This window comes from Trachymyrmex cornetzi, unplaced genomic scaffold (assembly GCF_001594075.2).
Source record: "Trachymyrmex cornetzi isolate Tcor2-1 unplaced genomic scaffold, Tcor1.1 scaffold227, whole genome shotgun sequence".
In the NCBI taxonomy this organism is placed as follows: domain Eukaryota; kingdom Metazoa; phylum Arthropoda; class Insecta; order Hymenoptera; family Formicidae; genus Trachymyrmex; species Trachymyrmex cornetzi.
Genome location: NW_017296923.1, coordinates 850,397 through 865,983, shown reverse-complemented (window position 1 = coordinate 865,983; position 15,587 = coordinate 850,397). Strand labels below are relative to the sequence as shown.

General features: G+C 35.9%; 1 protein-coding gene across 4 annotated transcripts in view; it reads right to left on the bottom strand.

Annotated features, from left to right (window-relative positions):
• The window catches only part of Sox102F (transcription factor Sox102F), a 196,315-nt gene that overhangs the window by 48,288 nt on the left and 132,440 nt on the right, over nucleotides 1-15,587 (bottom strand). For 3 of the 4 annotated variants that reach the window (XM_018506623.1, XM_018506624.1, XM_018506622.1), the window contains exon 2: nucleotides 1-491. This exon is cut by the window's left edge and continues 226 nt beyond it. The exons of the other annotated variant lie outside the window; for it this stretch is intronic. In XM_018506623.1, the coding sequence (XP_018362125.1) occupies nucleotides 1-491 (491 nt within the window). The remainder of the gene's footprint in view (nucleotides 492-15,587) is intronic. 4 annotated transcript variants of the gene reach the window in all.

Below are 15,587 nucleotides of genomic sequence, written 5' to 3'. Positions count from 1 at the left end.
GGGAAGGGGGGGGGGGGGGGGAGCCGCACTCCGAGGAGCTCGCCGGTTCCAGTGCACCACCCGACGACGACGACGTGTTCGTATGGTGATGATGGTGGTGGTGGTGATGATGGTGGTGATGATGAGGATGGTGATACGGTGCGAGGGTCTCTTGGCTCGACAGGAACAACAGCCTCTGTCGCTTGGCCGTCCGCAAGGAATTCAATGAGGGCGACGGCGAGTCGCGTAGATCCGGCTCGCTGGTAGTCGCCGGCGATGAACAGCCGGAGGACTCGCACTCGCCACCTCTCTGATGGGAGTAGCACTCCTCGATGTCGACGGGGGTGGTGGCACCCTCCTCACCGACGACGACGGCTGCCTCGCCACCGGAACCGGCCACCGGCGAGGTAGTGTCCTCCTCCTCCTCGTTGGCGCCTGCCACTGTACCCGCACCGCCCCCGCCCTCCGATAGCTTCGTTGGTGGCGACTTCCTCTTTGAGGACATCCTCAGTCTGCAACACAAGCGTAACGGGAGACTGCTGAGTGTTTTTTGATCTTTTTTGCTTTCTCTTTTTTTATATTTTTCTTGCATCGGCGTACTCAATTGGGATGTGTATCGTGGAGGAAGAGCGGGGGAGGAATATCAGCGTTGGAAATATTCATATATTCTCTATATGCTTGACGATACGGCTCATTTTTTCTTACGTATCGTGAAAAGATTATTTAAAATGTCGCAGAAAATGTCTCATTTACGTTGTGTTGATTACTGCGGTTTATCCAGTTTGCTGGCAGCACGAAAGAGTAGTAGAGGGTACGATTTCAGCATCATCTAGTGGAGGATCGTACGAGCGAGCGACGGAACGACGTCGCTCCTTACGTCACCCGGTCGCCCCCGGCAGGCGCGACGTCTAAACTATCTGCCATCTGGCGCGGAGTTAATTTAGACACGGACTAGCCCAAGTTCGTCCATTCATTTCCGTCTACAAATTACCAAATCTAAATTCAAATCGCACGATCGACCGGCCGTCTGTTGGCTCGACGGCAGCGGCGTCTCGTCGCCGATATCGGCACGCGGACAAGTGGAGGAACGTTCAGTTACGTAACTGATGAACGCGAAGCGCAATTATCGGGCGGGAATTATTGTTGCGTTGTCGTGTCGCAACAATCTCTCTCCATTAATCGAATGATATTCCATTAATCGACTGACCGAGAACGCGCGGGAGACGCAACGAAGACGAGAAGAAAGAAAGAGAGAAAGGGAAAAAGAAAGAAAACTACATTAGCCGCGATTATCTTCTGCTGGCGGACGCGAGTGAGGTTGCGAGGTCACGAACAAACGTAGTTCGCGGTTTCGTTGATCAACATCCGATGAAAAGCGGGACGAGCCTTAACTGTATTTCCGGCGACACGCAGGTTTCGATGTTTCTCGTTTCCGAAAGTAATCTACTCGATAGAGAACAAATTAACGACTTTAAATCCCCGCGCGATCTTCAAATTTTTCAAAACAATTTTTTCCACTAACTAAAAAGAAGTGCCAACTACAGTCATCATTTGCGTTAGATGTTAAAATAGTAATTCTATATGTAATTTATTTTAAATACGTTTACCTCAAATGTATGGCTGTACGTTTATTATTTTCAGACTTATAACACAATGAAACTGAAATAATAATAATAATAGTAATAATAATAATTGTTTTCCTCTCCCTTCAAATTTTCGAATGTATACGACATACTTGGCGTTAAGCACGTAAAAAAATGTGCATTAATCTGTATTAAAAAATCGAGCGTTTTATCCAGTAGTATGTCAATGATTTCTCTCATTAACGCGCCTGACCTACATTTTTGAACTGCACGATTAATGTATAGAGGTAAGGTCCATTATACACATATATATATGTTAAAGATAATGACTTTTAGACGTAAACGACTTTTCAACTGGAGGATGCGCGTTTTACACGTCGCTTTGCGTTCAAAATCGTCCCCTGTGATGTGTATAATTACAAGGGGAGATTTATTACTGCGCGTTTACGCAGACATTTGTTAGTCACATAATAGAGTACGATTTACGGTGCTGAGAGAATGCCGCGCGGATCTTCTCGGAACATGAAAGCGATGTATCATAAAGTTATGAAATATATAATGACATCGGCTGTCATCGGCCATTTCGCTTTAGGCACCACTAACTGTATCGCGGGGATAAAGATAATATTTATATAGTGCATCACTCGAGATGTATGCAATCCTCCCCCAAGATATATATATATATATATATATATGTAGATTGATCGATTAATTCTTCAAGAGACAGATTAAATATAAACTGCATTTGCGTTGCTAAATAAGACGTGTGACGCTAAACAATTCTGACAAAATATATATTTGTCCAAAAATACATTTATATATCGCATATTAAGAAAGGAAGTATACATTATATTAAGATAATAATGTATTCCTCAGTAAAATTATAATATATTATTTTATATAATATATATTAGTTAGATATTAAAAGAATAATAACATTATAAGAATTAGTATAAAATAATATATTAAGAAAGGAAGTATTATAAGATTTTAAATGGAATTGTTTCGAATAGCGGGCGCAAAGATTTTCGTTCCTGCGAGCCAATTTACGACAAAGATAATATTTGTGAAGATAAAGATAATATTTATATGCGAGATGCGTTGCGTAAGGGCATCAGGAATCTGCGTGATTTCTTTCTACGATTTATAGATCGAAAGACCGACCGAATCTCTGTGGAGAGACAAATATAATATCAGTATTATAATATTTTATGAATATAAATATTCTTAATTGGTAACGCGTCTTTATAATTATTTATTATATAGACCTGCCAAACGTCTCATCAGACAAACCGAGGAAAAAAGCGTCTATGCAAAAATAATTTCAATAATTATAATATCAAAGATAATAGTAATATCAGGGTAACTCCGGTATATACACCGCACCTATCAAAAACTTAATTTATTAAGTATCATTTACTATGTTTATAGTAAACGAACTATATCAGTAAAAACTTTGTACTGTCTACTATTATGAAAAAAATATTAGAAATCCGAAATATTTATTTTTTATATTAAAAAATGAACTTTTTGAAACCTTGTATTTTTGCCACATATCTCATAGGAGTAGGATATATGGCTACTCATAGTAAAATTTACAAATAATGCAAACATGCTTAATAATACAAACATGCTTTACTATTCCACTACACGTATGTATCACGAAATAACCACTAAGTCTTTTACACGTCTTATATTAATCATTTTATGTAGATTATAACTTATGATGGCGTTACTTATTACAGTGACAAATCGATTCAACTCACAATAAATTCATTAATATTAACAGTAAGAAGCTGAAATCATAACACAATACTAATATAACAAAGGCATGTAACAGAGTAGTTACGGGAAAATTATCCCCACTCCTTCTATTTTTTCTGATTTCTGCGGCATAAATCCCAGCGCGACGTATTTGCCGGGGTTACCCTATCTACAAAAATAAGAAGCACCTTTTTCTTGAAAATAACAAAAGATCGTCCTTAATTATCACGCGCCGAATCGTTACACCAGAAGCGTGTTATCAAGAAGGTCAAGATTATAACATCGGCGTCTCTGCTCGTGCTCGATACACAAGCCTATTATGCGAATCACACGCAAGAAAAACATCGAGTGGACAGTGGGGATGCTGATAATGTGGGCAGTACCGATGTGTGTCGCAAACGTGTATTATAATTCGTTACAATGATGAACATTGTCTGCGCTGCACGCGCGCGCCTCCAGCGCATTTTTTTACACGCGCAGGCTCGCGCGATACGCTCGCGAGGGAAGTATCGATGCGCATGCACCCGTGCACTCGTGCGAATCGCGAGTCGTGGCGGATCGGGGCTTGTCGAGGGCCACGTGCTTCGTTTACTACGAGCGCATGTGTCGCGAACGTGACACACGCGCTTCAAACGACCGCTACGAACGATGCTAACCCCGGATCTACAATAGATTTTTAAGCCTTAAGCCATAAGGAATGGACGGATCATAATCAATTATTCTCCTCGCATTCGATTATAGTTGGTTAATTTCTCACGGCTTAAAACTTAAAACATTTATTGTAGATCCGGACTAAAGGTCTGAGCACAAGAATTGTCGTAACGCTTACTTACTTAGAGACTTAAGTTGTAGACGTAAGTAAAACACAAGCTTTGGTGTACACGGAGAAAATTTTATATTAAGTTTTAATACAATTTTAAATTACACTTTACTATGTCTTGTATTTTCGATGGACTCTCACAATATGATTCCGACTTAACTTTTACTATGGTAATACTAATTTTTATCACATAAATAAAGTAATTATTTTGTTAAGCCATATTCTAACATAAAAACAGTTAATTTTTACTATGGTACACAAACAAAATTTGCTAGGTATATTTGATTTTGTAATAACAAATTTTTACTATGAAAAAATATAAAAATTACGTTATATTATTGTTTTTAAAAAAATAATTATAGCATTTAAACTTATAATTTACATGAAGACCGCAGCTACTACCACATTATAGTAATTTTAAATATAAAATTTCCTCCGTGTATGACGTACGACTTATTGTCATTTCTTCGAGACACGACAATAAGTTGTATGTCATACGTGAAAGCTTGTGCGTTACTTACGTCTACAACTTAAGTGTTACGACAATACTTGTGATTACTCAGACCCTAAGGGATTACAACTAAAGCTCTAGATACCAAAGTAGCGCATAGGTCCTCCATTTTGTGGACCTACTAACCATACCCTGTACCAATAATACTAAGCGTTTATTGGACTATTAAAATAGACAACTAAATCGAAATGGCGGTCGAAATAGCCAATAGGAAGACTGTCGGCATTTCGGCTCAGATCAAAGAAATGCGCTACTTTGGTATCTAGAGCTTTAATTACGTCGAATGTGAGATTGATAAATGCAATCTATCAGATTTTTTGCACGACGCGCCCTATTCATAGTTGGGAGGAAGATCTAGAGATCCTCAAGTAAGAGATTGGATACCATACGTTGATCCGTCATATTTTTCAAGATTTATTTACGATATAAATGAGATAAATCATGCATCTGTCTCATTTTACTTTAAGCAGGTCCTGAAAAATACGTTTGATATTTTTCAGGAGCTGCTTAAGATAGAATGAGATAGATTAGGTAGGTGTGTATTTCATTGTCTTAAGCAGATCTTGAAAAATATGGTGGACCAAACGTATGGTGTCTAATCTCTTACTTAAGGATCTTTAGGAAGATCTAGATATTCATTTTATGATTTGTCAACAATCGCTCACCATATGACTTCGCGTGATACGATACAACCGGGAAAAGCCGAATTGCTTCTTTCCAACGTATCCGAGTTTATAAAGAATTTGATATCTATTCTCAGGAATATGTATAAATATATAATACGTGTATTGAATTACTGACTTACGTTTGCAAGTTGTTACGATAAAAGGAACTTAAATCCAAAAATCCTATTTTTTCATCCGGACATAACAGAAAATGTCAATAATAAGATTGGAAATAAGATCATTTATGTTAGAAACATTACTTTAAATACGAAGTGCCACTACGGTCTGAATGTTAAGATGTTAAACTATTATATATATTCATATTAAATGAATTCATTTCAGAAATTATAATTGCGTGTCGATATGGTGTCGGACTTTCAACGCAATCAATCTGAAATATTAATAATCCCCCCACATTTCCCAAATTTAATTTTAAAAAATTGTAATAAACTTATTGCGAAAAATATTGCCTCGGCTGGGAGTCAAACCCGAATCTCTTGTATTCCGTGCGAGCGTCCTAAGCCTTTAGACCACCGAGAAAACGTCAAGTGTTTTATAAAGAGCTATTTCTGGTTTTTGTGCAAGCTGTAATTATATCTTTTATGAAAAGAACTTTTTAACCCGCCAGAGCTGATGTCAAAATCTGCAACATAGTTATTGACTTTGTAAGACTCATTTATATAAATCAAAAGGCACTAATTAATTTTAAGGAACTACAATGACATAATTCGTATAAAAAAAACAATGAATCTTAAATATGATTTAATAAAAACAATTCAAACTTGCAGATGTAACATAAAGAAAGTTAAATTGTGTAACATTAAACTATTGTGGATCCAATAGATTCGCCGTTAGAGTTCCGGAGAGTTAAAAACAAGAGAAAAACGGGCTGCATTTACGACTTATATCATTAGTAATTTTCACAAAATTAAACTTAAGTTTGGCGGACGCGCTAAAAATAAGCGGGCCGACATGTATATTTAGCGAAGATATGTTGACAGCATAACTACGCACGCTAGATAATAATCTCGTAAGTCACGATTGTCAGACGTGGCAGCAATCAGTCAGTGTGCAAACGTCCGGCGATCGGGCGCGAGGAAATCTTGCTGAAGACCATTTGCTCTCCCTCTCGGCGCCTCGCTACCCACGGACGCACCCCGACTTTATCGCGCGTCGGTTTTCTATTTCTATTGTCTACGTGTCCCCCGACATTGTACGCGTATACGTGCACATGTGGACGCGCGACTGCCGGCGCGGCGGCGCGGCTCGTCGTCGCACGGCTCTTCGTTGTTACGGCGCACTCACCGCGCCCTCGGTACGCGAAGTATTTCTGGCCCTAGACTTCCCGCCCGGCATAATTACTTCGCGAAGCGTACAGATTCGCGACTATAGTCCCGACTGTCGAGGAGACTGAACAAAAAGCGCGCGCGCCTGCGGCACGTCCACGGAAGAAATATTTTTAACCGCCAGATGCCATCGTGTCCGGCCGACTGAAATCACAGACGAGGATAGCGAGAGATCATCAACGCCGGTGACATTGCAGGAACGTGCGGGTGGTAGATCCCCCCATTCTCGTGGGAGCACTATCGTGTCGGATTGAATAAGCAAAAAGGGGAAAAAAAAATGATTTTGTACAATCGGAAATACAATCGGAGAGAAAGGTGTATTCGAATTCGGAGCGAGATCTCATCTCGAGATTCGTAACAAATGATTCAGAAAAAAAAAGATCAAATTCAGTTCAAAGTTTGCATCTACCCATTCGCAACAAGATCGCGTACTATATTCGATGATAAGAGGTCGACAATCTCGACCGTCGACATCGATAGAACATAAGCTTGTATTTGATTGCGGATAACGAGATAAATCTTTCCCTCGTTGAACGTTCTAAGTACTCTCTCGCACCCACGCAATATCCATTCATTCATTTACTGATTCATTAAGTCCGTAAGATGAGTAATTATGCAAGCACATTTCTTGTTTCTCTCTCTTCTTTGCGTGCACGTAAACCATAGCGATTTCGCGCCGCGCGTGTCGCAATTATTATAAATTGATAATTTTGTCGTCAACGAGTCGTTTTAATTGTACCTCGATTAAGTTTTAATATATAGTACATTTTATTATCGTAAAAAAATTCTTGATTAAAATAAATAAATAAACAATTACACTAATTACTTTATATTTGTGTGTGTCTATTTATTTATTATTTATATATACATATATAATGTAATTAGTGAAAGTATTTACTTATTATTTATAAATACATATATATACATATATATATTCGTGTTATTTGTAAATCGTATGATACTCCATAACTGTAAAACAATGTTATATAAATGTTACCCTCATTCTACAATTGTAAATGTAGTTGTAAGAATTGTCAATCAATCACATCCAAATATTCTCTTCACATTCAACTGTAATTGGTCAATTCTTACAATCACTTACAACTACGCTTACGCAATTGTTATAGAATGAGCTTCGCGCGATGACAATCAAAGCTCTCGTAAGACCAGCTATAGCATGACTTAATAGCGTTTAATCTAACTGTGACTATCGCGTGCAAGTCGTAAAATTACGTATTTTTAATTATGTAACAAACTCACCAAAGAGCTCGATATAATTATCTGCGCCTCATACTAGCTTTAATCACCATGCTTCGCTTATCGAAAAAGGTCGAACATTCAGTTATTACATTTACTCCCCAGATAAAATATCATTGAAACCAATGTTATGACTGTATTTAAAATTATGTCTTCGTATCATACAAAGTGTTTCGAAAAAGAGAGAGTTAACTTTGTAAAATATATATCTTAACTTATACATATATTCTTTCCTTAAAAACAAAATCATCGTCGATATGAAATAATTATTTATGACAAATTCAGATAATTTTACTTTGAAAAGAAAGATTGAGTTTAACGTATTTTTAAAGAATTTACAGAAAGATGAATTAAAAAAGAGTTAGTAAATTAAACGGTGAGTGAAAAAATAAGCTGATAATTATAGTACAGTTGCTAATTCGTTCTATTATTATCAAGTCTCGAATAGCAGCGATTTTAGCTCATATTTCTAGTATTTTAATAGAAACTTGTTTTTAAATATATAATACATATATACAGATATTTTTATATTGGTTTCGTACTGTACATAGAGTTCAATTTAATTAGTTTAATTTATGGCGCATGCGTGTAGTAAACGAGATAAAAAATATTTTACGACCATTTTGTGGCTTTTTTCTCGCCGGTCGTGATCGATCGGAACGTATCCCACGAACAACGACCAGAAACACACGTACATATTCACGCATAGCGACACGCGTGTAAGCGAGCGTAAGCGTGTGAGCCGACGCTTGACTTTCTATTAGTGGCACAATAGGAACCTAGTTTTTTTAGGGGATGCGGCATCTGTTCGGGCTCAAGTAGCAAAGCTAGGGTGGCGTTCTAGTGCTGGGGTGAGAAAGTTGGCCCGATACCGCGAGCTACAACTTCCGTCAAGCACGCACGCAAATAGGACGGACGAGGAATCTGTTTCGAGTAGTCCGGTGTGGGAAACAGTCGACGAGATTTCTGGAGAATAGTCCATTAGATATACCACATGGATTGAAGGCAACTTAATTAAGAACTTTACAAACGCGCCCGTAATAATACCGGATTCAACTAAATAGTTGCTTTCCACTTTCATACACAGGTGATACTGACTCTAAAGTTATGTGAGTATTTTATATCTCAGATAACGACATCATTACTTGTTTAATTTAGTGACAAAGTTATCACTTAATAACAGATTTATAAACTTTAGTTTTTTATGTGAGTTAATGAGAATCAGTAAAGTATACAATTTTAAGTTTGTGTAGATTGTAAGTAAAAAATTGTCAGAATGAAAAGAAACGTGCATTTAACTAAGTTAGGATATCACAAATGAGAATTATCTAAGTTTGGTGTAAATGAAAAGCAACTAATATATATTATTGTGTGTACATGTATTGTTGCTTCAATCTGAATAAAAAAATACCACAAAAGTTTAATCAGAATTTTGTTTAAAAGATTTAACAAGAAAGGATTAAGATATGTATAGTGTATACAGAAACAGTAAATAATTTATAAAAATTGCATAAAGAACATATTAAAATGTTAATCAGCCAGATATTAATATTTATACTGCCTCTTAATTATATTATAAAACAGAAAATTATACTCTTTATGATTTAGAGATAAAATTATCTTTGGTTATAGCAAATGTCACAGCCTAGGTTACAGCATTAAAATAAGTATAGCGTAATTAAATAAATAAAATGTTATTAAGATTTGCGTGTTGAGTTGAATGTAATAAATTAGTAAAGTATTAATCAAATGTTATTACATCATATAATTATATTAATTAACGTATTAAACAAAGGTGAACAAATCTGAGCAGACCGTAATTATACTACGGCGTAGTATATAAAAATTCATTTATATCTTATTTTTTGTGGAGGGGCGGCTACACAATACTGGGAGCATTATAATTAAGTCGTTCAGGGCATGATTATACGATACGACGCAGAAAGAAGACGCGCATTATTGATTAATTTTATACCACTGCGAGCCTTGAAACGTACAATGGCGATAAGAGACCATTAATGTATGACAATACTCAGTCTTCTTTTTTTCATTATCTGTTCATACATTTTCGGAAACTGCCGTAAGAGAATATATACGAAGGAGAGAACACACAATCCTGCGATACATACAATATGCAAGCTTACATGATAAAACTGACATTGAATTACTTAGATTACTTCACAATTCATGTTACACTGACACATCAATAACAACATTAATATTCAACAATGATATTATGTTAAGACGAATTTCGTAATATATTCACGAAAAGTTTTATCATAAAAATGTAATCAGAAAACATAAGAAAAAGTAGAACTAAAAATGTGAAAAGAAATAGACAAAAATAATAAAAATGAAATAAGAACAATGTAAAATCGAGAAGATAAAAGATAGGAAAAAATTAAATCACCAATCGATATATCATATTAATCGATATTTCTCTTGTAAAGTATTGTTATCAATTCCATTAATAAGTTGAGCAAATATAGTAGAATATTAAAGGATAAACTAATACCTAAATGGTCACATACGAATGTAGTGTACAAAATTGAATGTAAAGATTGTGACGCGTCATACGTGGGCCAAACGAGTAGAATGTTAAAAACGAATAAAAGAACATAAACACGAATAAAAGAACATAAGAACCAGATAAATTGGAACACCCAACAACATTGGATTATAATGGAGCATAGATTGGATTCAATGTACGAATTTGATTAGGAGGGGGTAAAGATTTTGGATGAAGAGAGTATTTTACAAAGACGGTTTATATCCAAAACGATCTATATAAAACAGCAAAAAAATGGAAAATTTAAAAAATGATACTGATCTCTGTTAGATTCTGCATACTCAGATATATTACTTATACAACGTGAGATTTTCTCCCTCTCCACAACAATTATTTCGCATGAAAAACATCGATTGTTCACACGATAAACGAGATCCACATGTCGAACGGACAGTCTAACATAGCTTAACATGTAAGGTTGTTAAAATATAACCTGCACTTTACGTACTTATATATGTAATTAATTATTATTAGTAATTTATTATTTAGTTAATCTTTCATATTATCTGTCAATTTTATTGGGATCTATGTTGGACAAAGAAACGCATTACGGCTTGACGCATTGATAATCTGTAGAAACTATGTAATATGAAACAGCGACTTAATTGTAACTCTAGTTTTAATTCTTAATTCTTGACATTCGCGACGAAAGCGTTAATTTGAATAGCATTAAAGATGATCCTAAACAAAGGATCGAAACGTTTGCGTAATTAATCTTTTATATATACTTGAATAAATACATATATATATCAAATAAATATATATATCAACAATATGTGTCGGCTCTTATTGACATGATTACTTGTGATGAATTCCATTAATACATATCTTAATAATATTGGGATAATAACAATATTTCATATTAATCTTAATAATACTAGAGCAGTAACAATAAGAAAAATATCTGCAGTCAATAAGAGAAATCAATCAGTTATCATCTTATTTTCCTATCTTTTATGTTCTCTATTTTACATTACTCTGTTTATTTCATTCTTTGATTATCTTTTCTGTTTCTTCTCATTAATCACATTTTTAACAAAAACAATTTTTTGTGATAAAACATTTTAATATTCATGCCAAAGTACAGTATAAATATCGAAAAAAAAGAATGAAGGCAGTTTTTTCATTATCGAAGGATCGATTATAGCTATCCTTATTTCTGAGAAGATCGGCTGGGAAAAGTCGCGCATGAGAAAACCCTGGACGCGGTGAGAAGAGGGGAAAAAGCACCTCGTCGTTAGTATTCTTTATAGGACCACCGTGGGATACGCTCTACATAATGGAGTCCCGGTACCGGCGTCTCTTCTTTTGATGCTACCTCTTGGCCGATCTCTTGTTTATGTATGAGCGGGTGCGGACCGCACCCACCCTCGCGTTACCGTACGGCCCACTGTCACCCACTGGAGTTGGTGGTTGTCCCAGAGGCAGCCGGGTCTTCCTCGCGCGCGCAATCCTCCCGTTCTTTGCGTCTGCGACGCAAGGCAGAGCCCAAGCCGCGACTAGGCCGGAACACATTCACAGGAACCGACAACGTGACGCCCGTCTCGCCTCGCATCGCGGCGACCACGCTGTAAAAGCAATCTTCCGTCCGTCTTCTTCTTCTTCTTCTTCTTCTTCTTCTTCTTCTTCTTCTTTCTACTTAGAATACGTTATCAGCGGGGTCGAAGAGGGTCGCCGCCTCTCGGCTACGCGGTTGCTCTAGCCCTTCTTACTATTTCCGGAGCCTCCTCTCTCTTTCTCTCTGTCTTTCTTCCGTTGCCTCTCAGAACCGCCTTTCGTCGCGAATTCCTTTTTTTTTTCATCACTCGTCTCGCGCAATGCACGCTTTTATCTACAAGACTCGCGGCTTCCGCTCTGAAGTATGGTAATATAAAACTTTACACCTGGTAAAACTAAGAAAATGCGACTCTTGGAGAAAATATTATAATAAATTATATCAACAACGCATGTGACAAAGTTCGAAATTCTTATTTTTAACAGAAAAAGATAATTTTGATGATAAATTGGAAGAGCTAAATGTAAATGTAACTTTTCTTGATTTTATTAATGTAATTTAAGACTTAAAATATTCAAAGGAATAATATTGACTGAGAAAAAGATTATCATTAATGAACCTTTGAGATATTTTTCGTTCAAAAATTCCGAGCAGTTTCGTACATTATAAATTACTACCCGAACAAATCAGTATTGCAAAATTGTTAATCATTACGCACACAATTTAATGTTCCAAAACAACAAATTTAAATTTCTTATCATATAATGATTATTAAGAATAAAGCAAACTTGTGTATATTCATATAATATATGTAATATATATAAAATATAATATATATAAATCGCACTATTTGTTTAACACCAAAAGTACTAACGTAAAAATAATATTTACGCATTAATGTTCATTTCTACCAATGTAGATTAATTTTAATTCAATTTACTCATTTCACTTCAATTTTAAATTTACTCATCTTTTCCTAGTTCTAAGAATTAGAAAAAAATGAAGAAGTGAATGTAAATTAAACTGAGATTAAAATTAATTTACATTCGTGGAAACGGGCATAAAATGAACAAGCGAATAAATTACTATGAAAATAAAAAAGTGATAAAAAATCAAATATTTCACCAGTATAAAAGGTACAATTATTAAAAAGTCAAAAAATTTCAGAATTTTGCCTACGTAAGAAATATAATATTAATCTAACAAATAGAAAGGTTAATAATGCTCGATACTTTTAGTATTAACAAATCCTCTTAATTTGCTTATTTTGTAAAGTGTAGTTAAACATTTTTTAAGAATCAAATTTAAATCATTAATACATTACTACAAACTAATGATAGGAACTATAGAATATGTGGATATATAGGAAAATTTGAATATTCAGTCAGGATTTATCCCTCGACTATGCTACTTCAATCGTGGCGACGGTACGACAAAATGCCGGCCCGTATCGTGCCAAAGCAAATCAATGAACGAAAGCGAAGTCGGATTATTAATCCGCGGGCGCGCCGCATCGAGCCGTCGTAATTAATATCGTCGTAACTTGATTACGAGAGCAGCGGTGGTGTACCACTGAACTTGGTCCCGGAGAGAAACAAGATCAAAAGAAGTGGACATTTAATTCGCGAGATTCGCCGTACAACCGAGTCTGACACATCAGGGAAACTGTGCATACCAGAGCGATCAGCTGCTCTCTCTGGAGGTGCCAATAAAAAAATACTCGGCGCTTGGTGATAACGTGACATGAATCCTAGAAAGAGCAGATACTCGCAAATAAGTCCGACCTTTCACCAACGTGACAGTCACTTCGTGCTTCTTCTTCATTTCCGCGAGACAGTATCTTCTCATTATCTCTTCATTATGTATATCTTACACGGTTAACTATTGCGCAAATAACTCTCTCTAAATGTTTGCGCAATGATGCGATAAGAAAATTTCCGGAGATACTTATAATCGACACGCATATGTGTTTTTTGTACATATTCAAAGTATGATTATAATTTAATCACATTATTAAAATATATTATTTAAGGGAATGCTGGCATGACGACCAATCTCCGACGGGATCGTTGTTTTATCGACTTAAATGTGACTTACACACATGCAGAGATTTACGATATAAATATACGATTTACGGAATATCAACATATCACTGCACGCTACTATATTTTATCGCAAGCACACATAGATATGTACAATTTGTCAAAAGAGGTATTTTTTAAATTAAGCTTCTAAATTTAACTCTAACGATTCACCAGATATTAATTTTAGATCTGACACACTGTACTTTTATTTTATACATATAACCTGCAAAACCACGAACATTCAGGTAATAATCGACCAAAAAAATCTGTAATTTCTTTATTTTTTCTTATTTTTAGCACAAAATAGACCAGAGTTAAATACATTAGCACATGCATTTTAACCGTGGAAAAGGAGTTTTAATTCTATGAAACCAAAATACAAAGTATACCGCATATAACAAACATGGTTTAAAACAGATGACGCCAGCATCCCCTCAAGAAATCTGTTTTTTTACCGATTATTTTTCAAATAAGTGTTTTTCTAACTGTCTTATATATACAGATTAAAAAATCCTTCACAATTTAAGTATAAGCGATAATATAGTTCAAATCAGTCGACTTTATGTTAAAGATAAAAAAGTTGGAAAATTACAGTTTTGTTATCGACTTTTGACGTCGACTTACAACAATATTTGCTTTATATACAAATTTTATATTTTATACGTATAAAACAATCTTAGTTTGAACTGGGAATTATATGAATAAACAATATTGTGTTCTTAGAATTAGATTTAGACTTAGAAACCTAATATAAAAGATTAGTTGTTGAGAACATTTGTACGTATGCGTGCGATATCAGTGTAGTAGGATATAGTGATATGTTAATGACACGTAAATTGTATAAGTCCTACTGAATCAGAATACACCAGACGGCTTTAGGATTCCTTTAATCTCATGATACAAATACTAAAACGCATAATTTTTCAATAATACATTCAAAATAATGATAATACGTTCGTTTTGCTCAGTATTTAAAAAAATATTTTCAGGATTGATATTACAATCGGCACGACAGACTTTGTCTCATCAAAGACAAAAACCATATGGATCACGAGCGCGTGATCGATCAAGAAAAAATTCCGAGAAGAGAAGGATAGAGAGAGGACGAGAAAGAAAGAAAGAATAGACAAGGAAAGAGAGAATAGAACACACTGGTCGGGGGACGAAGGAGGCAGACGGCTAGAAATGGGGGGGGAGGGTCTTCTGACCGAGTGTGGGTTTAAGAAGTGGGGCCATGTGTTCAGTGTCAAGTTGCTCGGACCTTAGATCGCTTCCTCGATCCTCCTCCTCCTCCGCGTTATAACAGAGTTCGTTAGAGAGAGGAAAGGGAGCATGTTACACGGGATGCACGTGCACACGCTGCGCGTTTCTGCGCGCGTATGCACATATCGTCCCGAGAGAGGAACCAGAAGGGAAGATAGATAAACGAGATTGGAGAAGAAAGGGTCGGCTGAGAAAGAAAGATGAAAGAGGGAAAAGAGAAATTTATTTGGAGCCTTTCTCTCTCTCTCTCT